Source organism: Solanum dulcamara, chromosome 9 (assembly GCF_947179165.1).
Source record: "Solanum dulcamara chromosome 9, daSolDulc1.2, whole genome shotgun sequence".
NCBI classification, from domain to species: domain Eukaryota; kingdom Viridiplantae; phylum Streptophyta; class Magnoliopsida; order Solanales; family Solanaceae; genus Solanum; species Solanum dulcamara.
This window is the reverse complement of record NC_077245.1, coordinates 10,914,049-10,941,744: the sequence shown is the minus strand read 5'-3', so window position 1 is coordinate 10,941,744 and position 27,696 is coordinate 10,914,049. Positions and strand designations below refer to the sequence as shown.

The window sequence follows — 27,696 nt, the reverse complement described above, 5'->3', positions numbered from 1 at the left end:
TTTTAAATTATATTTTTTTATTAATAAACATAAAAAAAACCATAAATTTTAAAAATTATCAAAATTGTTTCAATTCTTTACACAACCTTATACTAAATAAGCAAAAGTTCATACAACATTTGTTGATCGAATTACTTTATACAACCTTTTACTAAATAAGCAAAACTTCATACAACATTTGTTGATCGAATTACTTTATACAACCTTTTACTAAATAAGCAAAACTTTATACAACATTTGTTGATCGAATTACTTTAGTTCAATAAAAAAAGTAAAATTGAACATGAGTCATAGTGTACTATATTTATTGAACCATTTCTTAGTCAACATCATTAGAAAACTATGTCATTATGTTCATATTTCATGAATATTTTATCATTATTTAAAAATTATATAGATATAAAAATATAATTTTTTTTACGAAATACAAATTTATGGGTCAATTTTTGTATTTAAAAAATGTGAAATCATGATATGAAATTTTCAAATCAAGCTTTTTGGAGAATTTAGAATTTCATCTCATGATTTAAAATTATGAGATGAAATTACATGTCCAAATGCTGATTTCATCTTATAATTTCAAATCACGAGATGAAATCGCATGTCCAAATGCCTACCTAGTAAATTTTTTGATTGTGGCCATTGCACCCACCTGCTTGAGTATTTATCTAGATTATATACAATTTTTAAAAATAATATTTTGGTTTATATAGTGAACACAAAAAAGTAATTAAAAATCCTTTTTATTTTCTAAAATAACATTTTATAAAAAATAAAAAATGTTTCGACAGCATGCATATTTTACTTTTTACCAAACGTAAAGGCGTCATTTCATTTGAATGGTCCAAATTATCAAACCCATTACCATGAAACCCGACTCGATTTGCAGAGACTCTTCCTTCTCCATTGAAAAATTGAGCTGATTGTTCACACTCTTTGAATCAACCCTTCGAAGGTCTTTCCCTTCGAGATCCCTATATACTCCAGCTCCAATCTCAATTCAAACAATTAAAAACTTCGAATTAAGCTGTGAGATTTGTAAATAGTTTTGAAAATGATGGCTGATGATCTTGGCGTTGAGGCGAAGGAAGCCTCCGTTCGTGAGGTCGCTAAGCTTTTGCCGTTACCTGAGCTTTTACAGTCTATTTCCTCGATCAAAGCTGATTACATTGTTCGTCAACAGGTTTCACATAGATCCACTGCTTCTTTTTCCTTTTGTTTGTTTATGGTGAAATTTTGGAGTATGTTGTAAAGTTTTTATTTGTTCTTCTTAGGGAAATTATTGTCAAATTGTAGTTCAATTGTGTAGAGGAACTGTTACAAGAAACATTTCAGTCGTTTGAATGTGTTAAGGAGTAGTTGAACAGTCTTTGTGAAGTAGATAATGATAGAGCAATGCGAATTTTGGAGACAAACATGATTATTTCTTAATTCAAGTTTAAATAAGGAAAAAAACTATCTTGATCAGGAAATTGTTTAAGAGCTACCTTATGCATCTGGTATCAGATAGCTAGTCATTTTTTTGGTTGCCACATAAATGTGTTGTTTTGAACGTTTAAGGTTGGTCACTAAGTCATTATCCCTGTATTTCAGTTGCTTTTCACATTGCTTCTTTGTTGAAAATATAAAACTAATGTAGAAAATGTCATAAATAGTTCCTAAAAAAATGTCATAAATACAACGGATTAAATTTCATCTTTTGGCATGTTGGGGTAATCTGTTAAAATGATTTAATTACCTGCTAAAAGAAATAGGATTTGTTCTCGTGATTATAAGAGAGTTGTTGATGGATCTTAACTGGCTTGCTTAGCCTCGCTTAGTTTTTCGCACTTTGTAACATTTCTATTATGAAGGTCCATTTCTGGATGCTGTTGTTTCACCCGGTCATGTTTATTAGTGGCTTTGTTGTAGAGAAGCTTCTTTTTTCTTTGTAATTTCTTAGTGGTCTGAACTTTACTTGAAATGCACTACATTACTTATGATCTGGTACTGTTTCATGTTGGATCAGGCAAATGATGCACAACTTAGTACGATGGTCGCTGAACAGGTATGTGGATGCTTCGACTTAATGTTTAGACGACTCATTCTTATGTTTAGATAATGTTATTGCAATTTCCTCTGGTTTTTGCTGTATTTTTACTTGGAAAGCTTTTGAAGCTCTAATTTCCACCTTGTAATTTTTTCTTACATGGAGAGAAATGTTTGATATGCGAAACATTATATGTCTCCAGATACTAAACTCTAGCTGCTGCATAATTTTCTGGAATGCAGGTTGAGCAAGCTCAAGGTGGTCTGCAATCACTTTCCTCGTCTCAGAAGACTATAAACCAGCTCCGAGAAAACTTCCTCTCTATTGAAAAGTATAATAATGATTCACTATTGTAGTTACATATGGCATTATGTCTTGAGCTTGAACTGAGTTCTTTCATCTTGAACCAGGCTTTGTCAAGAGTGCCAAACTTTAATTGAAAATCATGACCAGATAAAGATTCTCAGTAACACCAGGAATAACTTGAACACTACTCTGAAGGTTTGTCTTGCCAGTAGTTTTTTGTTCCTAGCTTTTAGGTGAAGCAGGTAAGTGAAATTTTTATGACCTCTGAAGGTATGTCTTGCTCATATCTTTTTGTTCCTAGCTTTTAGGTAAAACAGGTAAGTGAAATTTTTATATGACCTTTTCCTTAAAGATGATATCTTCCATCAAATCACACTACACCATCTCTGCACAGTCAACTGCACAATGTCATATAGGTTGCTAGTATTTCTGCTATGATAAACTCTGCTTGTGCACCTAGCATTATTTATTTCATAGGTAAGCATTGTGCCTATCTTTATAACAGTGACTTAGGAGCCGTTTGTACATGGAACTTTTTTCTTTTCGTTTTTTTCCAAAGTAGCGTTTGGTTATACATTGATGGTTGAACTGATTTTTTGAAAATGAATTTCAAGTTTGAAAAAGTGATTTTGACAAGTTTTACAGTGAAAATCTTTTCCACTCACAAAATTTCAGTTTTTTTCAAGTCAACTACATGTCCAAACACAACTTCAATTTCCAAATACACCTTTTCAACTTAACTTCAAATACTACTTTTTAAATGTCACTTTTTTATGTCCAAATGCCTACTTAGTTTAGTCCAAAAGCTTGGAACTTTCTGATGCTTCGCTGATTATCAATCCATATAATTGCTTCGTCTCTCGTAGGATGTGGAGGGAATGATGTCAATTTCGGTAGAGGCGTCTGAAGCACGGGATTCTCTTAGAGATGATAAGGAACTAATTAACACCTATGAAGTAGGCTCTTCTCAGATTTATCACTTTCTTAATCATCAACTCTCTCCCTAGTCTTGCGCTGATAGTCCAGTGCGTCTAATTTAAATTGATTACAGAGGTTAACTGCTCTTGATGGAAAGCGAAGGTTCGCACTAGCTGCTGCAGGTTCTCATAAAGAAGAGGTCGGTAGACTAAGGTCAGTATCTTGTTTTTACTTAATTGCATGTTCATTTAGGCATGAATCATAGAGTAAGGCCCTCTTTTCTGATCCCATAATTTTAAAGTTTGTGGACTGTTCACATTTTACCTTTGCTTCTTGAAAATAATATCTATCCAGTGCAAGACAATCTAATTGAACCATTCATGTTGGAATTTGGATAAACACACTCAGAAATCAGAATCGCTGCAGTCGAGGCCTTGCAGCTCTCTTTATGGAGAAAAATAGTGACTATCAACTTAGACATGCTAGTTTCAATTTCTCAATAGCTGATGTAGTAAATTATGATCATGACAGAAAGTTGCAACAACATACCATGTCAAAGAACAAATAAAGGAAGAACATTGCAGCGACATCCGATAGTGCTCTTGTCTCAATCTCATCCGAACAATTATATGCTACTTAAACTGTGTGTGCAGTCAATTGTTAATTATTATAGTAAAAAATATAAAATGCTTTTAATCCACTGATTGTTAGAAGACCTCTTGTTGGCATTGGAATCTGACCATTTTGATTTGGAACATTGAAATTTGTCAGAGAATATTTTGAAGATGTGGATAGAACATGGGAGACGTTTGAGAAGACACTGTGGGCCCATATTGCAAATTTCTCTAAACTGGCTAAGGATAGGTATTGTTTATTGTTTAAAGAATCATTTATCAAGCTGTCCAATCATGCTGCCTGCATTACGATAATCTTGTTCGTTTTGGGAGTTAATAGTTTGTGATTCATGATTACAAAGTACATAATTCATAATTATAAAGAATGCATAGATGGATGAATGATCTAATGAACAAACAAATGATAATATATATGAAAGATTGTAGTTGCGTCACTCATATCTTAATCTGTAGGAGACAAAGTGCAAGATTAATAGGGCAACGAGGAATCTAGGCTAGACAGCACCATGTAATATGTTTGCACTGTTACCTAGATCCTACATGTTTTTCCACATACAGTCAGTTAGCTCAAAAGCTACAGTATCATTTTAAGCTTCTCATTTTTTCCTTCATATTTTTATTCTTGGTTCAGTACTCTGAATCTCTGCTATATAACCACTTTAATAGATCTAGTTTGCTTTCCATCAATCTTTATTGAAATATTATGATTTGTGCATGTCATTTATAATTTCTAGTGAACTAATTTCTTCATTTACCTTATAGAAAAAATGAGTAAACTTATTCTTCATGTGTTAAATGACATCTTCTAGTTTGTGCTGAATCTCTTAAATTTCATTTATTTATTTTTTGAATTCTGATTACGATATTTGTTTGTTTGGCATAATTTGCAGCCCACAAACTCTTGTCCGTGCAATAAGGTATGTTAGCTTAAATGGAAACTTTCATGTCAATGCTGAGTTAATTAAAAAGACATTTTTTCCATTTCTAATTAACGTACTTGTACTGTATCGGAGCTGCCCCTATTATGCCAATAATCTTGGTGTATATTGCACATCTACAGTGTGTAGTACCTTCATTCTCATCAATATATTTTTCATGAATCCACGATCTAGACTGATAATTTATTCACCCTTATTCAGGGTTGTTGAAATGCAAGAAATCCTAGATCAGCAACTCGCAGAAGAAGCAGCTGAGGCTGAGGGAGGTGGTGCTATGGCTTCAGTCGCAAATCCTCGAAGAAATGCCAAGTAGGTGCTCTATCTTGCCTGGTTTGTGCTTTGTTTAACTTTCTGCATGCATCAGACATGTCAAAGATATCAATGTATATTCTGTTAATGTTTTGGCCTGCAGAAAAACGACTTCTTCTAAAAATCTCACACAGCAGAAGTTGAAGGTTCAGGGAAAAGGCTACAAGGACAAATGTTATGAAAGTATAAGGAAGTCCGTTGAAGCACGTTTTGACAAATTGCTCGATGAGAAAGACCTTAAAACAGCTATAGAGGAAGCTAGAGTGGTTAGAATATCTGCTTTTATATGTCTTCATGTTCAACTTGCCTGCATTTAGAAGTTGAAACTGTTTACTTCTCTCCAAAGACAGTTTTTATAATTGACAAATTGAAACACAATGATTCTAAAGTAGACTTTCATATGGTAAAAAAACATATGTTCATCTTTTAGGAAGTCTTTCCGTTTGATGAAACTCTTGATGCTTATCAAGGACCTCCTCGCCTGTCAGGTATAGTCATACATGTTGACACGAATTGTCACCATTTTCCTTCATCTTGCTGACAGAGTACCAAGCTTTCCCGAGCACGTCCCCCATTTTAGTTGCTGATATCATTCCTTCCTAACTAACGTCTTGTTAACAGCTCAACTAGATTTCTGATTGAGCAGACATTGAGTGATTTGACACATTTGGCACCTTTAGGTCTTAGACCTTCATTTCTCCCCAACTTGGCAAAGTTTTTGCCACCTTTGTTATCTTGTCTCTTTTGAGTTCAACTGCCATCATGCCAAAGAATTGCTTGAATTGAAAGGCTGTTGTCTCACCTAATTAGTTATAGGAAATGGTCCAGGAACACTTTAAAGGATTTACAATGGACACAGCAATGAGAAGAAAACTAAGGAGAAATGGAACTCTGGGAAAAGACGCACAATTGGCTACGCTCCTTAAATAGTGAAATTGCAAACAATCAAAGACAAGGTGGATGTGATGATACAAATAAAACATATGTTTTGAGAATTGAGTTCTTATCCGAATAGTAAACAATTAGAACCCTTTTTCCATGGAGGTGCATGCCATGCTTTTCTTTTTAAAGCCTTTTGGTTTGAAAAAAATCAGGATGCTTTTCTCCGTAAGACATGTCATGATGGGTTTTAACATATTATATTAACACATAAATTTGTTGAGAAGATGAGTAGATAAGGCGTTCTTGGAATTGATCCCCATTTGTTTCTTTGCTTGATAAAGAAAGAACATCTGTAAACAGTAGGAGGAAGAAATCAAGGTGAGAGATACATCCTCCTGGCAGAGATAAATGACAAAGTAGAGGAAAATTAAACTTTGCGGTGATATGTGTTTATTCTCATAATAATTGCAGTTATCCTTTCTTATATTGGTATTGACATGCAATCTCATCAATTTCAGATAGGAGAAGAGCTTGGAGAGATATATGACTATGTGGCTCCTTGTTTTCCTCCAAGGTCCGTCCTATGCTCTTTACACCTATGTAATGTCATTTTCTTTTCCATTTGTCGGGAACAACTAGATTAAAGAATAACCTCCTACTGATACTCTTAAGATTGTCCTCAGGACATTCCCACTATCTCAAATCTGGCTCTGTTGTATCCATCAGAGTCTACGTTGGAAGTTTCTCCTCAATTTTGGAAGTTACTTGTCAAAATAACTCTTTTTTAATCAGGAAAACGCCGTTCCCGGGGATAAAAAATAAAGTCACTTTTTGGCTCTGTTGTATCCATTATAGACTACGTTGGAAGGGTTTCCTCAATTTTGGAATTACTTGTCAAAATAACTCTCATCTCTAATATTAGTCAAAATCTGAAATGCTTCTCATTGCTATTAATTGCTTTCTATGACTGATGAAGTACAATATTCTGAATAACTCAATGTTATATAGTCAATCAACATGATGTTCTTAATATTTTTGTTGATAGAGTCGTTTCACATGCATCTTGTCGGTACAATTTTCTTCAAAAGCTTTTGTTAGCTGTAAGCTACTGGTTGTGCTAAATAGGCCTGAATTTTGGTCTTTATCATGCAACACTTTCAACTCAGAGGCATCAAAAAAAGGGAAAAATAACTCAGAGGAGTCTGTACCCTAATATCTCATAACACGTGATCTACTTCTGTTTCTTTTCTGTACGCAAATGTCCATTCTAACTTATACTTTATATGGTCTCAGATATGAAGTTTTCCAGCTCATGGTAAATCTTTATACAGAGAGATTTGTTCAGTGGTTGAGAAAGATGAGTGACCAAGCTAATAATATGACAAATATAGAGATTTTAAAGGTAATTCAACATTAATCATATTGGCATTTTCTTTCTGTTGGATTACTGAGGGATTACTTTGGCATGAGATTCTGTTGTTTGTTTTGAAAGTTAGAGAATACAAAAATCTTATAAATTATTGAATATGGAAGTTGTTAGAATAGGAATAGGTATATACGATTCTACTTAGAATAGGAATAAGAATATGAATAGTAATAGGAATAGAAATAGTAAATAGTATTTTAGTTGGTAAAGGATTGTATTGTAGTGTCTATAAATAGGGTCTCTGTGTAAAAATGTAGAGACACAATTCAATAATATTTTTCTCCTATATTTCTCACATGGTATCAGAGCCTCTACGATCTCGGTAGAGAATCAAAGAACTTCCGCTGCCAGCGCGCGGCTATTACTCATATATTCCGTCCGTCTGGCCAATGGTTATGTTAACAAAAGCAAGGTAAATGATATATGCATGAATTGCATATTCTAAGGGAAGAAAACTCAGTCTGACAGGTCAATATGCATCAATTTTCGGTGACTTTCTAGGGCTGCTTTGTGTCAACCCCCTATCCGATTTGTGTAGCACTGTGCCATCTTTTCGGTGACTATTTTTTCATATCCAATTTGCGTAGCACTGTGCTATTTTTCTGGTGACTACTTTCTTATATCTAATTTGTGTAGCATTGTGCCATCTTTTCGGTGACTGCTTTTTTCATATTTAATTTGTGTAGCACTATGCCATCTTTTTGGTGACTACTTTCTCATTTCCGATTTGTGTAGCATCGTGCATCTTTCTGGACTACTTCTCATATTTAATTTTCATAGTACCGTGAATTTTTTCAGAACTACTTTCTCATATCTGAGTTGCATAACACTATGTGTCTCTTTGGTGACTCCCTCAAATTTGATTTGTATAGTTCCATGCGTCTTTCCGGTGACTCCTCAAATCTAATTTGCATAGGGTCGTGCCATCATTCCAACCTTACCTATATAATTCTCTTTTTTAGTAGGGTCGTGTCGTCAATCCGACCCTACCCATATAATTTTCTTTTTCAGTAGGGTCGTTCCATCATTCCGACCTATCCATATAATTCTCTTTCTTTATAGGGTCGTGCCATCATTTCAACCCTACCCATATAATTTTATTTATCATATTGTGACCACTTTCAACTATCAAATCTAATAATTCGGCGCATGAGCATATTTCGGTCAGTTTTATAGTGACTTTCTTCTTTAAGATCTACTCATCTCTTGATTTCGAGATGATCCATATATATTATACCAAATTTCGAGCACTTTCCAGTGAGCATTGCATTGTTTCCGACAGATCTGAGTTATCCTGCAGTGTTTTCTTTCTATTTTAGATCTACTTTTGCCCAAAAAAAAGGGTATACTCAGATATTTGGGTTGGATTACAGTGATATTTTCTCTCCCGTGGCTAAAACAATATATGTCCGCCCTTTTCTATCTATGGTTGTCGTTTTCCATTGGCCTTTTAATCAGTTGGACATTAATAATGTTTTGCTCCACGGTGATCTCGAGGAAGAAGTCTATATGGAGCAACCACCTGGTTTTGTTGCTCAAGGGGAGTCTGGTAGCTTTGTATGTCAATTGAGTAAGTCACTCTATGGTCTGAAACAGTCTTCTCAAGCTTCATTTAAGAAGTTCAACACTGTAATTTTATCACCCCGTGTTTTATCGACATTATGCATCAAATTCACTATTTCGTGAGAAGACTAAGCACATTGAGATTGATTGACATTATGCATCAAATCCAGTATTTTATGAGAAGACTAAGCACATTGAGATTGACTGTCAATTTTGTGAAGTCGAATGATCAACTTGCATTTATCTCATCAAGCCCCTTATCGGTCCTCATATTAATTACATTTGTAACAAACTAAGTACATATGACTTGTATGCACTAGCTTGAGAAGGAGTGTTATAATAAGAATATGTATATACAATCCTACTTAGAATAGGAATATAAATAGTAAATAGTATCCTACTTGGTAAATGATTGTATTGTAGTGTCTATAAATAGGGTCTTTGTGTAATAATAGAGACACAATTCAGTAATATTTCCCCCCTAAAACAATCTTCTCAATCTTCTCCTTGGAGAGTCTGCCCTTGTCGTTGGTGATGGTGATCTTGTTCTTTTGTCCAGTAGTCTTGTCCTCAGCAGAAACATTCAAGATACCATTGGCATCAATGTCAAAGCACACTGTGATTTGAGGAACTCCCTTGGGAGCAGGAGGAATACCAGAGAGCTCAAATTTGCCAATCAAGTTGTTTTCCCTGGTCCTAGTTCTCTCACCTTCATAGACCTGGATCAACACACCAGGCTGATTGTCTGCGTAGGTTGAGAAGACCTGCTCTTTCTTGGTTGGGATAGTGGTGTTTCTGTGGATCAACACAGTCATGACACCACTAGCAGTTTCAAGTCCAAAGGAAAGAGGTGTAACATCCAACAGCAACAGGTCTTGCACCTTGTCATTTTACCTTCACCACTCAAAATTGCAGCTTGAACCATGGAAATCCTGGTGGAGCCACCAACAAGTACAACATCATGGATAGAGTTCTTGTCCATCTTAGCATCTCTCAAACACTTCTCGGCTGGTTCCATACACTTCTTGAACAGACCCATGTTATGCTCTTCAAATCTAGCATGGGTAATGGTGGAATAGAAATCAATACCCTTATAGAGAGAATCAATCTCAATTGTGGTCTGAGCAGTGGATGAAATGGTCCTCATATTAATTACATTTGTAACAAGTTAGGTACATATGACTTGTATGCACTAGCTTGAGGGGGAGTGTCCGAATAGGAATAGGTATATACAATCCTACTTAGAATAGGAATAGGAATATGAATAATAATAGGAATAGAAATAGTAAATAGTATCTTAGTTGGTAAAGGATTGTATTGTAGTGTCTATAAATAAGGTTTCTGTGTAATAATGTAGAGACATAATTCAATAATATTTTCTCCTATATTTCTCACAAAAGTCACAAAAAAGCATCTCAGTCAGTTTCTCTAATCTGAAGAATATTTGGTATTAATTCCTATGCTGTGGTCATAAGCTCATCACTTTAAGGTCAAAGTTTGGTATGATTTGTTCAGTGGTTGAGAAATCTGAGTGACCAAGCTAATGATATGATGAGTATATAGATTTTAAAGTTAATACAACTTTAATCATATCGGCATTTTCTTTTCTTTTCTTTTGGATAAGTTAAGGATTATGTTGGCATTAGAATTAAAAGCTGGAAAATATTGAATTTTATATACTTTAGAATAGGGAAGTCACAAAAAAAGCATTTCAACCAGTTATCCCGTATCTAATGAATATTTGACATTAATCCCTATGTTGTGGTCATAGGCTCATAGCTTTGAGTCAAAATTTGGTCAAATATGATTGTTTCTTTTACTACTTGTGGGCTTCTTTCTTTATTTTGACTTTTATACAAATTAGGGGGTTCAGTTTTACCTTCTTATCCGTGCTTGTAATTAATCTCAATGTTACTGGATTGTGCTTCCATTCTTCTCCTAAATTTTCACGGGTAGTGCTATAGCATCCGATCGTGGCCCATGGGGCTGTAGTCCGAAGTCAGTTCACCTAATAGGCTCATGGCTCAGTTTTGGTTCTTCTTTCAACCAGCAATAAATTTCTATCATGAGAAAGACAGTCAAGTCTAAGGGTTTCACTTTGGTTTCCTATCCCCCTTTCTGATTCTTTTGGTAACTGAGCTGTTGTGTTCATGAGCTACATAATTCTGCAAAAGCATAGTACAGTTTCCTGGCTCACGCATAATTAACTATAACCACTTCCCATCATCTCAGCATGAAGATATTCATCTTCCCAATAATATTTTTTTTATGGGTGAGCAAATGTATTCTCCCCCCCTCCCTCCTTTGCAAGAGATGTTGTTGTGATTCAGAATTGAGGTGTTTTTTGAATCCATGAATTAGGTAACAGGTTGGGTGGTCGATTACCAAGCAAGTCTAATTGAACTTGGAGTTGATGATTCTTTAGCTCAAGTTTGCTCAGAGAGTGGTGCAATGGATCCTCTCATGAATGCGTATGTTGAGAGAATGCAAGCTACAACAAAGGTTTAAACTCGGTTTGCTATCATTATTGCTTTTCATATTATTTTAGGACATACATAATGCTGACTCTTTCATGTCATTTCGTAATATAGAAATGGTACTTGAATATCCTTGAGGCAGACAAAGTACAGCCACCTAAAAAGACTGATGATGGGAAACTATATACACCTGCTGCCGTTGACTTATTTAGGATCCTGGGGGAGCAGGTGCAAATTGTGCGAGAAAATAGCACTGATGTCATGTTATACAGGATTGCTTTGGCTCTCATTCAGGTAAGTTTGTTGCTTTCATTTTATATGAGGACCGATATTGTGTTAATTTTAAGAACTAAAATGTCTTCTTCACCATTATTGTATCATTCTGCTTCAGTCTGGCATCTCTCTCTCTCTCTTTCTCTTCCCTCCTTTTCTTCTCAAGACATCACTGTCTCGCCTGTATACTGAACTGAGGATGTTTTACTAGAGGCTGCCTCTTTTTCACAGTGTGGGAGGACTTGTTCTATTTATTAGAAATCTTTCTATTAGTGCTCTAGTTTTAGCAACTGGAGTAATTTTTCTGGTATTTCAAGATTCTAAGATCTATTGTCTTGCGCTTTGTTATCAGAGAGGGGGAGGACTTGTACTATTTATTAGAGATCCTTCCATTAGTACTCTAGTTTTAGCAGCTGGAGTAATTTTTCTGGTATTTCAAGATTCTAAGATCTATTGTCTTGTATTTTGTACTTATATACAGTGAATTTAGCTGGCTAGTTCATTATGTACATCTACAAGGGAAAATCTTCAATGCTTTGCATTCTATTGCATCATAATCATGCATGTGTTAAACAAAAAAAAACTCAAATTTCTGGATTGTTTGCTAAAATTTTCCTTTGAAGTAGGGCCTGATGGGTGCATGGTTCTGTCAGCATTTTTTCTGAAGTAGTTTTTCTCAACAAATTTGTACAAGTGACTTTAACTTTTAGTTTTTATAGAAAATATTTCATGAGGACTGAAGTATTATTTGAACTTTGTTGAGAGAAGTAGTTCTCCTGAAATGCTTCATCTTCTATATTCTTGCTCAAGGAATGTTTGTTTTTCCAGTTTTAGTTACCATGCTATCCTTTGATGAGGAGGGAGAAAAGGAGGGAATGAATCTTTTGTTTATATGATAATTGGTTTCCCCCTCTTTTATGTGTGTGTTTATGAGATAACCTGCTTGATCAGATGTCAAAAATCTTTTCCAGAAAATGAAGGGACTTATTCTTATTTCTCTCCCCTTTATGATATATTACTGGTAATCTACTCCATATTAATTCATGAGTTTTTGATTGGCAACAGCTTGATATTCAGGTTTCTGCAAAGAAACTTTATCTGATGATTACTTGATATTGTTGCTTTCCAGGTAATGATTGATTTTCAAGCAGCTGAGAGGAAGAGATTGGAGGAACCTGCTTCCGAAATTGGTCTGGAATCCCTATGTGCAATGGTTTGTAAAATTTGGAAATCTGAACTGTTTATTGTGAAGTAGAAAGATCTTTAAATTATGCTGTTTGTAAACTATGCTAAGAGCTGGACACTCTTCAGATTAACAACAATCTTCGCTGTTATGATCTTGCGATGGAGCTAAGTTCTAGTACTCTTGAAGCTCTCCCACAGAACTATGCTGAGCAGGTCCTTATTAGTTTTTTCCCTCCTCCTTGACTGCTGCGTAAATCTTCTGTGCTTACTGCCCTTTTATCTTCAATCATCTTGACTGTTAGTTTACATCTAGGATTAATCTGACAGATTTTGTTTTTTATGTCGATTTTGATTAAATTGATAATAGACAGAACTGGTTCATATGTCCATGTCTTTAGTTCGTATTATTGTTTTAATTGCTGTGGTCTTGTGCATCTGGCTGGTGTTATTATATTTTACCTTTTATCATTTTGCTTTTCTTTTTGGGTAGGAAAATAGAGTCTCATTCTTTTGATAGGTGTAAATAGAGTCTCATTTATAAGGTAGAAAGGGTGTACAGGACGACTGATGTCCACAACTATAGGAAAATGTTACTTCTGAATTCTGATAAAATAAACCATCCAATCTCGCTGAGGGTTGGTGAATATTTGCTGATCATAAAAATAAATTATCAATTAAAAGGACACCATGTAGAAGATGGAGAGCACAATATTCTAAACATGTTCTGAAAGAAACTTACTTTAACATGTTCTGAAAGAAACTTACTTTAAAAGTACTGACATTGGGCTCTAACTAAGAACTTAATATGACAACCAATAATGTATGTTTCTAGAGAAAATTTCACCCTTTTTTTACATAAAATTTGTCAAACAGTCAGATAACGTCTGCCACAAGCTCTTGCCAAAGAAAAATAGAAATGTGAAATGGTCACATTGCTCTTCTATAACAAATGTAATGATGTGGGTTACTAATCCAGAAAGGACCTACAATCAGAATAGCTCGCTTCATATGAGTAAATCATGCGGAAATATGAACATCTAAGAAGTTTCTATACTTCCGTGTGAATGTGTGAGCGTGTGTGTATGGTTTGGTCAAAGATTTCCTTCTCACAAGCCACCCCATTCAGCAACTCCTGCTATTTCCCTTCATTGTCGGTGAGAGGCTGAGAGCTGAAATTTTGCTCTGCAACAGTGGTACAACCTTCATTGGTCGATACTACCCTATTTACGATTAAGTTAATCTAATCTAATACATAGACCCGCTAATGCCTGATGTAGACCAGCAAGTATTTCTGATCATGGTTTCCAGAGATGCTTTGCCAAAAAAATATGGATGTTAGAGATGGTGATAGAGTTCTGCATTCAACTCTTCTTATCAATGTGATTATTTGGTAATTCGTAGTTACTAGGCCTAGAAGTTGCATTTCTGGCACTCACATCTAGCTCTTGTCAATGTGATTATTTGTCAGGTCCTAAGTTGTTTGCGCTAGAACTTGCATTTCTGACACTCAAGTTAACTTCTCTTATATTAAGTTCTTTGATTGCTTCTCAGGTTAATTTCGAGGACACTTGCAAAGGTTTTCTAGAGGTTGCAAAGGTATATTAAAGGCTTCATTTTATGGATGCATGTGACTTCAATATCATAATTAAGTGGGCAACCTATCTCTTTTTGAGGATTGATTTTTTTTTTGGGGACAATCTCTAGAGTTAATTCCCCACTCAATTTTATGGAGGAGTTTAAGGGACGGCCTATTGGAAACTAGATATAAGCCAAATATAGAGATGACAAAATTAATCCTCGAAAACATAACCCATTCAACCCCCTAAGTTTGTGTGAGCTATTGACCCACCTATTTTAACCCAACAAAAAATGGGTTGATATGTAGTCCAAATTGACCCATGAGAAATCTTAACAAAATATTTTTAAAAAAGACATTTTTTATTTGATGTGTTATATATAGCCATAATAAAGAAAATAAATAGTTTTGTTAGGTGCTAACAAATTATAAATGAATAAATAAAGCAATTTGTTTTTGAAACTGGTAACATGTATTCTTCAGCATTAAGGGTATGCTGGCCACCTCCAAAAGTGTGCTTACATAGATAGCTAATTACAAAAAGCCTAGGAAATCCACTATCTGTATTTCATTTACTATGCATTGCTCTTTACACGAAAAACATAAAGTAGAAATGCATTTCCCTTTGATCTTTTGAATGAAGTTTGATCTTCCTTTGAAAATTCTCTCATTCCTTTCCTTCCATATGGTCCACCATATGCAAGCTGGGATAGTTTTCCACCATCTCTTCTGGCTTTTGCTCCCTCCCCTCCTGATCCAGCAGCTCAATTGATCAGTAGTGTGCTCTGGCATTGTCCAGCTTCCCCAGCCAAGGTAATGACTAGGGACCAGACTTGGGAAGTTACCTTGCAATGGAGGAAGAGGTGGCTGTTTGTTTCATGGGCTTCCATACAAAGAGGGCATATTGAAGCTAAATGAAATTTCCTTTCCTGTAATGCCTCATGGGTGAGACATGCCTTCCTTACTACCAGGCAGGAGAAGCATTTTACCTTAGTAGGTGCCATGCTTCTCCAAGTAGCTTTCCAAGGTCCTCTATCTCTTCCTGTCATCTCTAGAAGGCCCCTTTTGTAGACTCTGTTGACTGAGAATTTGCCATCAGTCTTGTGACTCCACTTGATGATATCAGGCTCATTGGTAGTCCCTGTGAAGGTTCCTATTCTGCCAAGTAGTGCAGCCACTCTTTCAACTTCCCAATCATTCATAGGTCATGGCTTGCATTTTAGCCCATTTGAGCCCAAGTAACTTTTTGGCGGGTTATGTATTAACATAGCCCATTTTAACACTTCTAGTTAGATGTAGGTGCATTAGTTCAATATAGGGTAAGGTTTAAGGTCTCAAGTCAAGGATCGTAATGTCCATGGCTCGTCTCTTTCTTGAAACAATATTAAAGAACATGTATTCTTTGGGGGCGCCCTTTGAGGTGCAAAACTTTAGTAAATTGAAGTAGCCCATGTAAAATGTATAACTCATCCAAATTCTCTATATCAGGAACAAATGGTCCCATGCCATTTCAAGAAAATAGAAACAAATGATTCATATTGGCAATATCAAAGAGTTAAAATTAAGGCTTAGTTTATTATATTTATATTAGGTTGTGTCATGATAATTAGTTATATTAATTTGCGCATTTGCCAGGTGTCCTTGTCTGTTTTGGGACTTCCATGCTAGTGTGGGGATAAGGGACAGGTGTGAGATTTAAAGAACTTTAGTGTTAGGGAACTCTTAATTCGCCTTAACAGACAAGTTAATTGCTAGTGTTTGAATGAAATGGACCAGAGCTTAAGGGATATGGAGGGCTTGTGGTTTTGTTTTTTTAATTGTTAGGAAATGAGGGTTTGCTTTTGTTCTGCCTAGCTTGGGATGGAGGCATAATTGATGGATTGGTTGACAATTAAATCCAACACATAATTCACGTGTCTCAAGTAAGCCCACTAAAGAGTTAGCCTCTCAAACCCTACAAATAAAACCTGACCCGCACACTACATTTAAAAGTTAGTACCAAGTACCCTACAACATAAATCGAAAAGCCTTTTTTGCGTAAGACCAAATTGAACAACCATCGGAGGTGATTGCCGAAGTTTTTGCATGGATTGCCCCTATTTTGGGGTGTTTTTTTATTTTTTCCCCTGCTGCTGATTTAATAAAAAATTGTGTCAAAATATCATTATCGATGGTTAATTTTTCTTGACATAAGTTTAGAGAACTTTTGCCTTATCCGGCATAAGTTGTGTAGTATATAATTTACTCGGCATAAATTAAGAGAACTTTTGCCTTATCCGGCATAAGTTGTGTAGTATATAATTTACTCGGCATAAGTTAAGAGAACTTTTGCCTTATCCGGCATAAGTTGTGTAGTATCTAATTCGCCGGCCATAAGTTTAGAGAACTTTTGCCTTATTCGGCATAAGTTGTGGAGTATCTAATTCGCTTGGCATAAGTACAGAGAACTATTACCTTGTCTGGCATTAGTTCGGTATGAATTAAGTTATGCCTCTTACGACATAACTTGTGGGTTCTGAAACTGAATTTATGCCACTATCGGCTTAAGTTTTGTAGGAACTAAGTTATGTCTTTTACAACATAACTTGTAGGTTTTGAACTGAACTGAACTTATGGTAGGAATTAAGCGGTTTAACTTGTGTTACATTATGATACAAAAATATAAACTTATGCTGAACTTTTTTTTTTCCAATGTCGGGTATTTCCGGCCATTTTCTTGTTACTTAAAGTGTTGAAGGGAGAAAATTAAAGACCACAAATTTAAGGAGAAAAAAATTAAACACCGCCCCAAAATAGGGGCATTCGTGTGAATGACCTTTAATTGTCAGTGTACCCGTGATTGTCAGTGTTTATTGCTTAGAGGTCTCAAGTCATGTGTGAACAATTATCTTTGAGAAGGGGAAGACTAGTGGACTTGACACTTGCGATGGCAAGAATGGGGAGAGTAAAGTTCAAGGAGTAGACTCTCGACCATATGCTACCATTTACTAATACTTCGTATCTGACTGGCTCTCACTTATTGCAGGAAGCTGTTCATCAAACTGTCAGTGTTATCTTTGAAGATCCAGGAGTAGAGGAATTGCTCGTTAAATTATATCAGAAAGGTGAGATGTTCCTCAGATTTCTTTCTGTCGCTAGGAGCTCTCGCTCCATCTGTTGAAAGCATTTATCTTAGAATTGTTACTATCTTTCAGTTGTAAACTGTTGGACCTATTCTGTCTGTTTGCTATGTCCACAATGAGATTCTAATAAATTTACGTAGTACAATGTCTGTGCAGTTACTTGTATTTTCTTGAGCATTTTCTTTTGTTGTCCCATTTGGATTATTTTGATTGTATACATGTATTTGCTTCTTTTATATTTTTGGTAATACTATCATCATGATTACCCAAATATTGAAGTGTCTGCTCAAAGTTGCAGAGAAGAAAGCCTAAGTTGATTATTTCTCCCTTCATGTCTTCATCCCCAACCTAAGGGGGTGTTTGGATTGACATTTTTTAAGTAGCTTATAAGATATAAGCTAAAAGTCATAAGTTGGGAATACCTAACTTTGGCTTTTAACTTATTTTTGTACTTTTTAGACTAAAAAAAGTGCTTAAAATCACTTTGTGTCGTTTTGAAACACCTCCAAAAATGAAAAAGAGCTTAAAAGCCAAAAACTGCTTAAAGTAAGTTGATCCAAACACCCACTAAGTGGAGCCTTTCCTTCTGGTGTCTAAAAAATATAATTGCCAACTCTTCTTAAAAAGAGAAAGCTTCTGGTGTATGTATGACACAAGGTTATAAATAACACAAATTTGTCATTTGCTCCTCATAACAACCCCTTTTTCTATTATTACTTTTGGAAGACAAAAACCGATGCATGGTTTCACATGACAAAATATACAGTTTCAACAGTTTTTCTAAAAGAAGTTTGCACTTCCAATTTTAAACAAAGGGAAGATCACTCATAGGATAATTATTTTGTACTTCCAATTTTTGAAGCTTGTTTTTTTTTTGAAATTATTTTGTACTTCCAATTTTAAACAATAGAGTAAGAGAAGTGTTTAATTTATTTTTTTTGGGTAAAGAGAGAAGTGTTTAATTATCATATCATAGAATGTTAACTGAAAATTACTCGTAGGATAATTATTTTTGAAAATATATCACGTCAAGCCTGGAAACAGCCTCTGGCAGAAATGCAAGGTAAGGCTGCGTACAATAGACCCTTGTGGTCGGGCCCTTCCCCGGACCCTGCGCATAGCGGGAGCTTTAGTGCACCGGGCTGCCCTTTTTTTTTTTTTTTTATCACGTCAAGATTATGATAATATAAATATTACTTGCGTAGTTTGACTCGATATTTTGAATAACAAATAAGAAAAGTTGATCACGTAATTGTGAATGGAATGTTGGCGCATTAAGATACTACTAGTAAAATTTAATTTCACAATTCTTTGTGGAGTCATTAGTAATTTAGTTTTGTGACCTTGGCTTAAAATGTCGTTCATTTCTTTGATAACCAAAGAAAACCCGAAATAGAACCAATTCTTTTGATAAAAGATCTGTGTTTTTTCTTCTTCTTTCATCGAATGGGGCTGTTAGTTACTGTGGCCATCATCTTGTTAAGTCTGGATCTCTAAGAGGCTCGGAAACTTAGATGTCACAATCAAAATTTATTGAATGATTTTAGACACTTCTCTTAAACAAGGTCATCCCTAACTCATAGCATGGTGGTCCTACATATTTTTGACCTGCAGGAAATACTTGCTTCTCATTCTAGTTTGAGGAGATCTTATGTCAATATGATAGTAGAATGGATAAAATATTTAAGAAAGTTATTTTGTGAACATCTTACAACAATTGTCATTCCTTGATATCATGATAATTTTCCATCGGACAACTAAGCGTTATGTTAGAAGCAAAGGGACGCCTATGGTGCAAATATTGTCCAATTTCAGCTCTTACTATGTAGAAGCCTCATCAGCTGTATTCATATACTTGGTGGTACATTAGTTGCCTGTCTTTAGGAGGAATTCAGAAAATCTCCTCCCATCCCAATTACCATGATAATTTCTCTTTCGTTCTCAGTTATCACGAAGTGAATGTTCAGTTTTGTGATAGAGGAGCCTTCTGGAACTTGTGCTTGATTACCAAAAGTTGTGTCAAGTCCAAAGTACTCCTCTACTATTCTAAAGGCAGAAAGTATCATAGTCCCTTTTCCAATTCCCTCATTCAATCAATAGCAGCTCCTTTTCTTGCTAACTGGGCAGGCATGCTATGCATTTGATTCAATTCCCGGTTCGTCCTCCCTTTCACAACCTAGGAATATACATCGATGAGCTTAAAGTAAGCATTTTTGACTAATACACTTTGTTGATTCAACGAACAATCAACTCTAATTCGTCAAACTGGGACACTGAGTTGGGATAAAAGGATTGCTAGAAAAGATGGACGCTAGAAACAAGATATTTCTAGCCACATAGAAAAGAGTCTAACCATTATTTACTGTACTGGATGTGAAGCTTTCTATCATTTTCATGCCTATCAAAAAAATGTGTGAAGCATTCTGTCAATGAATCAATCCAAGTCAGATATTATGCAAATGATTTAGGTTGTCATAATTCTAAACTCTAGCCTTCACTTGAATATTCTATGTTTCATATCTCAGATTGGTTGGAAGGACAGGTTACCGAGTTCCTAGTTGCAACATTTGGAGACTACTTCACTGATGTTAAGATGTGAGTTTTCTTCTGTGCTTAACTCTTATAATAGCTTTGAATGGCATCATCATGTTGCTGTGCTCCTCCCATGGAATGCTTTTTTTCCTATTCATGTGAGCTATTAAAATATTCTATGTTCATATGCAGCAGCAGCAACAGTTTCTAATTGAGAGAGATCCTAGAATGAGTGACACATATATCCTTAACTTTTGTGTGTTTCACAATTTTTAAAGGTACATTGAAGAAAGATCATTTAGGCGTTTTGTTGAGGCTTGCCTGGAGGAGACTGTTGTTGTATATGTGGATCATCTACTCACCCAGGTTTATTTGAAAACTACTTTACGGTATATTTATTTGATACAGGTTTTATTTTTGGGTTGTAACACAATTTAGTTGACTATTTTATCTTATGTCTCCTCATGGTAGAAAAACTATATTAAAGAAGAAACGATTGAGAGGATGAGGCTTGATGAAGAGGTTCTCATGGATTTCTTTCGGGAGTACATTAGCGTATCTGTAAGCCCAACAACTTTCTTATTGAGCTCTTAGTATTACCTGAGATATATTGAGCTTGGAGTACATATTGCACTTAATTCGTTGGTGAGTGTGGCAAATAGATATTCACCTCAGCGTATGTGCACATCTTTCACTTCTTTTCTTATCCCATTTACTTCTGCATTTTCAGATATGGAAAAGTATTGCCGTTCCTTCTTTAGAAAGCTTGCCAAATCCTTAAAGTGAATTTCATGTTCTAGTTTATGAGTTTAATGTCTTCAAATTACAAACGAGTCACAAATTTACTATACCGGTCTCTTCTGTCATTATTCTGGCTTAATGTAGAACTTAAACTCCAGTTTTGGTGCTAGAACACTGCCTTTTTAATGAACTTTTGTATAGGGTTATTTATTTTAATTTACTATTGGCAGTGCCAATTTCGGGCTTTTTTTTGGTCTTCGGGCTAAAATGGTGGCAATTTATTCATCCTATGTTCAATTTGGTAGCAATTAAACAGAAAATAAGAATGAAAAACACTAGACTTGTTGTGTAATATAATGTTACGGCCAAGTGCAACAAATATAAAAACAGGATTTGAATTCACTCTTAATCCCTATATGTAAAGAAGAACATAAAGATTGCATGGATTCTCTTATTTTTCAGTTTTAGATTGTAACCCCTAGGAGACCATTGGATAAGTTAGCGCTAACTTGCCAGCAAGAGATTTATGAAAGATTTTGCAAACAAGAGAAAATACTTTGCTAAAAATAATGACAAAAGTGATTTTGTGAAGAGCTTAAAAGTTATTTTAACCTAAATGCACCTAATATATGCAAATCCAAACAGGCTCCAAGAGCTTTGTTGTGTCTCAAAGTTGTATCAGGTTTCAGAGAGACTCTTTTTTTTAATGAAAGTAAGGAGAATTTCATTAAAAATCATCAAGAAGATGCAGACCAAATTGCAGAAAAGAAGTTGTTTGCTCAGATACACAAGCTAAGCTATAACTAAGGTTTGAAACGTTAAAGAGTATAAAAAAATAATTGTAAAATATTTTATATTGTAGAAGGGCTTTATTTCATATATGTTTCCACTAGATTTTAATCCCTCAGTTATGATTTACTATTATTTTGAGGTAGTTGGACATCAAACTTCAACTTTATACTACAATATCATGTGATAAACATGTAATTGTAAATAAGGAAAACTTAGTTACAACATTTATAGACGAGAAGGCTATATATATTTTATAATATGTCGTTTATAGAATGTGAAGGATAGAGTGACTATTTTTTTTTTTTGATAAGCTAATGGATTTCATAGAAGGCATCAAGAAGATGCATAAATTACAGAGCATAGAAAGGTTAAGTCATTGTTAGCTCCATACAAAAGGCTAATCTAAAGTTATAGAGCTAACAAAGTCCAAAAAGCTTCAGGGGAATTGACAGAGGAGAAAGTGCTCCAGGTACAGAGTGTTGTTAAAACTCTTGCCTTAAGAATGTAGTTTGGGGAAGGAGTGCCTTCAAAGCATCTATTGTTTCTTTCTGTCCAGACACACCAAAAAATGCAAGCAAGGATCATCTCCATACTAGCCTGAAGGATAGAGTAAATATTATACTTCTGAAATTGGATCCAAGAAGTATTGTGTTAAAACTTTAGCCTTAAGGATAGAGTGAATATTATACTTCTGAAATTGGATCCAATAAATATTATGTTGCTTTCCCAGATATAAAGCACCAAACTCTATCAAATGTGAATTAAAAACAGAAATTAACAGCAAAAGGAGAGGCAAAAGAAGTAAGCAACTAGCAAGAGAATTGGAGAGATTGGAAATTTAAAGTAGTCATGGTACTAGGAAGAAATAAAGGAATAAACTTTACTGAATCCAGTAAATGCATAGAACTAGGTGTCTTTTTAATTGTTGGAATAGTTAATTGAGAGTTTTGTGTGGATAGTTTCTTTGCGATTCAACAATGGAGGTGTATTGGTTGTCTCCCCTTTAGTCTTTAGATGTATTATTTCTAATTAAAGATTTTCTTGTCAACCGAAAAATTATATTAGGGAATGAATTCAATCTTCAAGCTATTCTAATGAAATCTTGACATAATTTAAATGATCCTACTGCCCAGAGCTTTTGTCTGGTGATAAGAGTGCAGCACGCGTGATGACCTATAAAAAAGAGAAGACACCACAACTCATGCTTTGGATTAGCCGAACATCACTAGATCGAATCATGATAAAAGTGCCTAGTATTTAAGTGGAAAATGACAAAAGAGACAGGCTCATTATGCACCGAGTTTTGAACCATGCGCCATCCGCCCCTTGGGAATTTCTCGATTATAGAAAATATAAATTGATCCTACTTTTCCAATTGAAATTTATTTATCTGCATTACTGGTGCTTCAAATTACACAAACATACAGTGTATGTGTTTATATATATGTTGTCTTAACTTTGGTAACTACCAAGTTGTCTTTTGATGGCGAAGACATTGGTATGTCAATGTGACAAGGAGTACATGATCTCTACCTTTATAACTTATCTCAAATTTTCAATCTACTGCAGAAAGTAGAGAGCAGAGTAAGGATACTGGGTGACTTGAGAGAACTTGCTTCATCTGAGAGCCCTGATTCTTTCACACTGGCTTACACAAATATTTTAGAACAGCAACCAGACTGTCCGGTAAGTTTTCTCGACTCTTCTCATCATGCAGAGATATTACAAAAACTGAGTTTTGAAATCATTATGAATCTACATCTCAGTTAAAAATTGAATCTAGTGTGTGGAAGCTGCTGGTTAAAATCATTATTTATTGTTTTAATTTGTCTCCTAATGATCCCTGTTATTGAGCATTGTTACTTTCAACTGCAGCCAGAAGTAGTTGAAAAGATTGTGAGTCTGCGAGAAGGCATACCACGAAAAGATGCAAAAGAGGTATATATGTGTTATCTAAGTGGCACACATGTTCAAAATTTTATTCAGAATTGAACTAACTGAGAAAGTCTACTCGTTAACTTGTCAAAAATAAGATGTTGCTACTCATTAGCAGTTCTTTTGTTTGCTCTTTTCTACATTAAATCCCTGCCAATGCATTAAATGAAATTATCATGTTGTTTTAGTAAGCTGTGATTATTTGTCGGTGATTTATTGTTTCTTGTTTCACCGTAGTTTTGATAAATATCCATTCTATATAAAAATAAATTTGTTATATGTAAAAGCAGAAACTTGTCAGTTGTCAGTGTTCTTTATGCCTAAACCATGTTTACAGACTTCTCGATAATAATTGTCGATCCCTTGTAGACATTTATTACAAGAGCAGTGATGTTGTGCTTTGGTTTTGTTTTACTTTTTTGCCGGAGGTTTATTTAAGTTAAAATGAACTTGTGCCAACAGAGTCACTCCTCTAAAAATATCAAGTGCATTAAAATGTTGGTTCTCATGCATCTGCAGCGACTCCGTGTATTAGTGAGATCTTCAATGGATGTTTCATTATCCTTGAGATGATAACTTGGTTTCTCTTTATTTCTTTCTTGATGGGGATTTCTTTGTGAAATAGGTTGTTCAAGAATGCAAAGAAATCTATGAACAATCCCTGGTAGATGGAAATCCTCCAAAAACAGGTTTTGTTTTCCCCAGGGTGAAGTCCTTATCAGCGGCAAAACATTCAATATGGCGAAAGCTCACATAGACCAGCTGCTGCAACAATCGTTTGTTTCAGTAGCTGAAACTTTCCTGTACATGCCTTTGTCATAAATGTACAGATTGGGACTACATTTTCGACATCTGATTTATTTAGCTCATTTGTTCAGGTTGTTAGTTGCCTTTGCCAAATATGTATTCATTCCATTATCATTTAAGCTGCTACCAATTTTGCAACCTTTAGGGTTTCAGCATACTCGCTCGGGGTTCTACTTGTAATGATTGTTAAATAATAGGTCAGCTGAGTTCGTTCTCTCTCTCATCGTCTCTCTCTCTCTCTCTCTGTAGATTCTTGAAATGGTTTCAACAATGAGCAAATGATGAATTCCTTTTTGTATCCTCCCCGTAACCCTTTTGTGTAGCTTGAAGACTCGTAGAATATTTAATGGTCAAAGGGATTCAATTTGCGATCAACTAGTTAGCCACATTGTTCTAAGAAATACAAATGTGGAAACACAAAATAAAAATTATACATCTTATAGAAACTCAAATCGTAGATGGGGTGATTCTCTACTCTTTCTTACTTTGAGAAATGTACAACGAAAAGAACTTCTTTCATTCTCATTGGAATGAATGCCAAATGGATGTACTCATGAGAAATCAACCCTTTGTCTTTCCTAATCATGTATAATTTCCATGCGAGTGTTATTTTCTTGTATTGAAAAAAAATCATTACTCGACGTCTATATATGTTACGATTAGACTTTTTTTCGAGCTTACATTACTAGTTCCATACGTGATTGATTGCCGTACGTTAATATAATTGATTTTAGATGCTTCTAACTTGTATTAGAAAATAATTTAGTTATTATTGTTATTGTAATGAATATTGTTCAAATGTAGGTTAACTAATTATGAATATAGTCCATCTTAACTAATTTAGAATCAAAGTATAATCATTGTTGTTCCAAACAAAATAAAGCCCTTGCCAATGAACATGTGATTTAGGGAAACAAGTGATAGGGGAATTAGAGACAGAGAGATCAAATTTAATAATAATAAAAAAAAACATATAAATATTATGAAAGTTCAGAAATTCCGCATTATGCTTGCTCTAATCATGTCAAAATTGAGAAAAATAGGGATAAAAGTTAACACAAACAAAATGCAACTTGTACTAAACACCTTTTTAAAATATATAACTTATGGGGAATGTTTCCCACTTGCTCCACTTGACTAACCCACAAATAAGACACAGAAACACTCATTTTAACTCATTAATTTACTAATTAGCTTATCTTAGTGCTAATCAGTGCTGTCTTATCATGTCAATTAACAAACATTAAACTTCTGTTATTTCACCAGTATATAAAACCCATCTCATTTTTTTCCATCCTCAACCCCCATTAATTAATTAAATAGAAAAAATGGAAAATATTACTAATATTCCTCAATTGCATGTTAGAAATTTAGTAAGAAGAAGTTCAAGACATTCAACAAAATATCATGGTGTAAGAAGAAGGCCATGGGGTAGATTTGCTGCTGAGATTAGAAATCCAAATACAAAACTAAGGCATTGGCTTGGCACATTCGATACTGCTGAAGAAGCTGCTCTAGCTTATGATATTTCTTCTATTGCTTTTTGTGGTATCGAAAATGCACGTACTAATTTTGTGTACCCTTTTTCGTCTTTTCCTTCACCTTATAATAATTCTCCGGCACCACCACCTCCGCCACCACCACCACCGCCGTCAACGCCGGAGTTGGAAGTGGTTGAAAATAATTGCATGGAGATTGAGATGAATGATAATAATAATGATGATGAGTCTCTTGTTATTGCTTCTATTTTACAAAGTTTTTGTCATACACACACATTAGATAAGTTGGCTCTTTGAGGATATATCTTCAACAGTTTTGAAAACTTTTTTATTTGTTGAAAGTGCAATGGAAAAAAAAAGTTAGAAGACATTTTCCTCATTGATGCAATATTAATTTAACATATTTAATGATCTTTAAAATAGTTGAGATTTATGCTTTTCGTCTTTTCATTAACAAAGCTACAACAATTTGAACCAATTATCAATTACCTCTCCGGTTTTAACACCGCCAACAACAACAAAAATTCACTAATATTGGAGATAGCGACGGAAACAAAATTTTCACTAACACTATTAAAAAACTCCGTCGCTTTTTTTGGTCAAACTGAACGGAAAAGCGACGCAGTCATTTCCGTCGCTTTTTTGCTCGACGACAGGGCCGTAAAAAGTGACGGACTGCGTCGCCTCTAATTTTTTTTAATTAAAAAATATATAAAATAAAACGACGGATTCCGTCTTTTTATTATTTTTAAAAAATAATTATTTAATAAAAGCGACGGACTAGTAGTCCATCCGTCGCTTTGTTTATACTGGTCTTCTTAAAATTTTGCAGAAAAGAGACGGACTTTGAGTTTCTGTCTGTCGCTTTTTTGAAAAAATATATAAAAAAAAATTAGAAAAGCGACGGACTAAAGGACCCTGTCCGTCGCATTCTCCCAACACTTTTGACAGCAGAAACCTACAGTTTCTGTTGCCCATCGCAATCAAAATTCAATTCACTTGTATTCAATTCAGCCCTTTTAAACACAAATAACAACAAACAAAATACGCAAAATACATAATAACAAACATAATTAAACACTTAAAACGAATAAAATCATAATTTATAATGATTTAAAGTGTTTCAAAGTTAACAAAAAATTTCAAAATATTCATAAACTAACATAGGGAACTCTAAGGACTATTTGCTATAAATTCATCACTATCGTCGGAATCATCCGAACGGGACCCTTTTGAATAACGAGGCGGAGGCTGGCGGACGAGGTTGAACACTTGTTCTTTAATTTGCTCAACTTGTTCATTCATACTTTTTTGATTCACGACCCTTCTTTTCTCTGATTCTGCCAATGCGCGTGTAAGTTCTGCAATTTGCTGAGACATTGCAGCTATCTGAACCATGTCAATGGCCTCGGCTTGATGGGACGATCCAATACCTTCTAAACCTGATTGAAGTCGTCGAACATTATTTTTAGAGCTCATTTCATATATTCGGCCTTTGTGGCTGCCTCCAACCACTTTTTCTGTCCAAATTTGAGTGGACCGTTCAGGCGTTAGCTGAACCGAATCTCCCATCTCACGTATGTGCCGTTCATAATCTTGCTGCATATTAGAAAATAAAAGTTATAATCAATATATATATATATATATATATATATATATATATATATATATATATATATATATATAATAAAAATAAAATTTAGAATCAAAATATATTATACATTATATCTTAAATAACTTACATACGCTCG

The 27,696-nt window shown here is 34.7% G+C and overlaps 2 protein-coding genes across 2 annotated transcripts; both read left to right on the top strand.

Moving 5' to 3' along the window:
* The first annotated feature begins 840 nt into the window (after positions 1-840).
* On the top strand, positions 841-24,669 carry LOC129902593 (exocyst complex component SEC6). The gene is made up of 24 exons (XM_055977920.1): positions 841-1,183; positions 2,009-2,047; positions 2,272-2,360; positions 2,440-2,530; positions 3,202-3,291; positions 3,387-3,466; positions 4,025-4,117; positions 4,779-4,805; positions 5,028-5,135; positions 5,239-5,401; positions 6,536-6,591; positions 7,311-7,419; positions 11,368-11,508; positions 11,598-11,777; positions 12,886-12,969; positions 13,068-13,154; positions 14,493-14,537; positions 17,543-17,621; positions 20,165-20,234; positions 20,450-20,537; positions 20,643-20,732; positions 23,274-23,390; positions 23,580-23,642; positions 24,265-24,669. Exons 1-24 carry the CDS (start codon positions 1,055-1,057, stop codon positions 24,394-24,396), a joined length of 2,250 nt encoding a protein of 749 aa, XP_055833895.1. The 5' UTR covers positions 841-1,054; the 3' UTR covers positions 24,397-24,669.
* Positions 24,670-25,774: 1,105 nt separating this feature from the next.
* On the top strand, positions 25,775-26,242 carry LOC129904678 (ethylene-responsive transcription factor LEP-like). The gene has a single exon (XM_055980257.1). The coding sequence runs from the start codon at positions 25,775-25,777 to the stop codon at positions 26,240-26,242; it is 468 nt and encodes a 155-aa protein (XP_055836232.1).
* Positions 26,243-27,696: the final 1,454 nt, after the last annotated feature.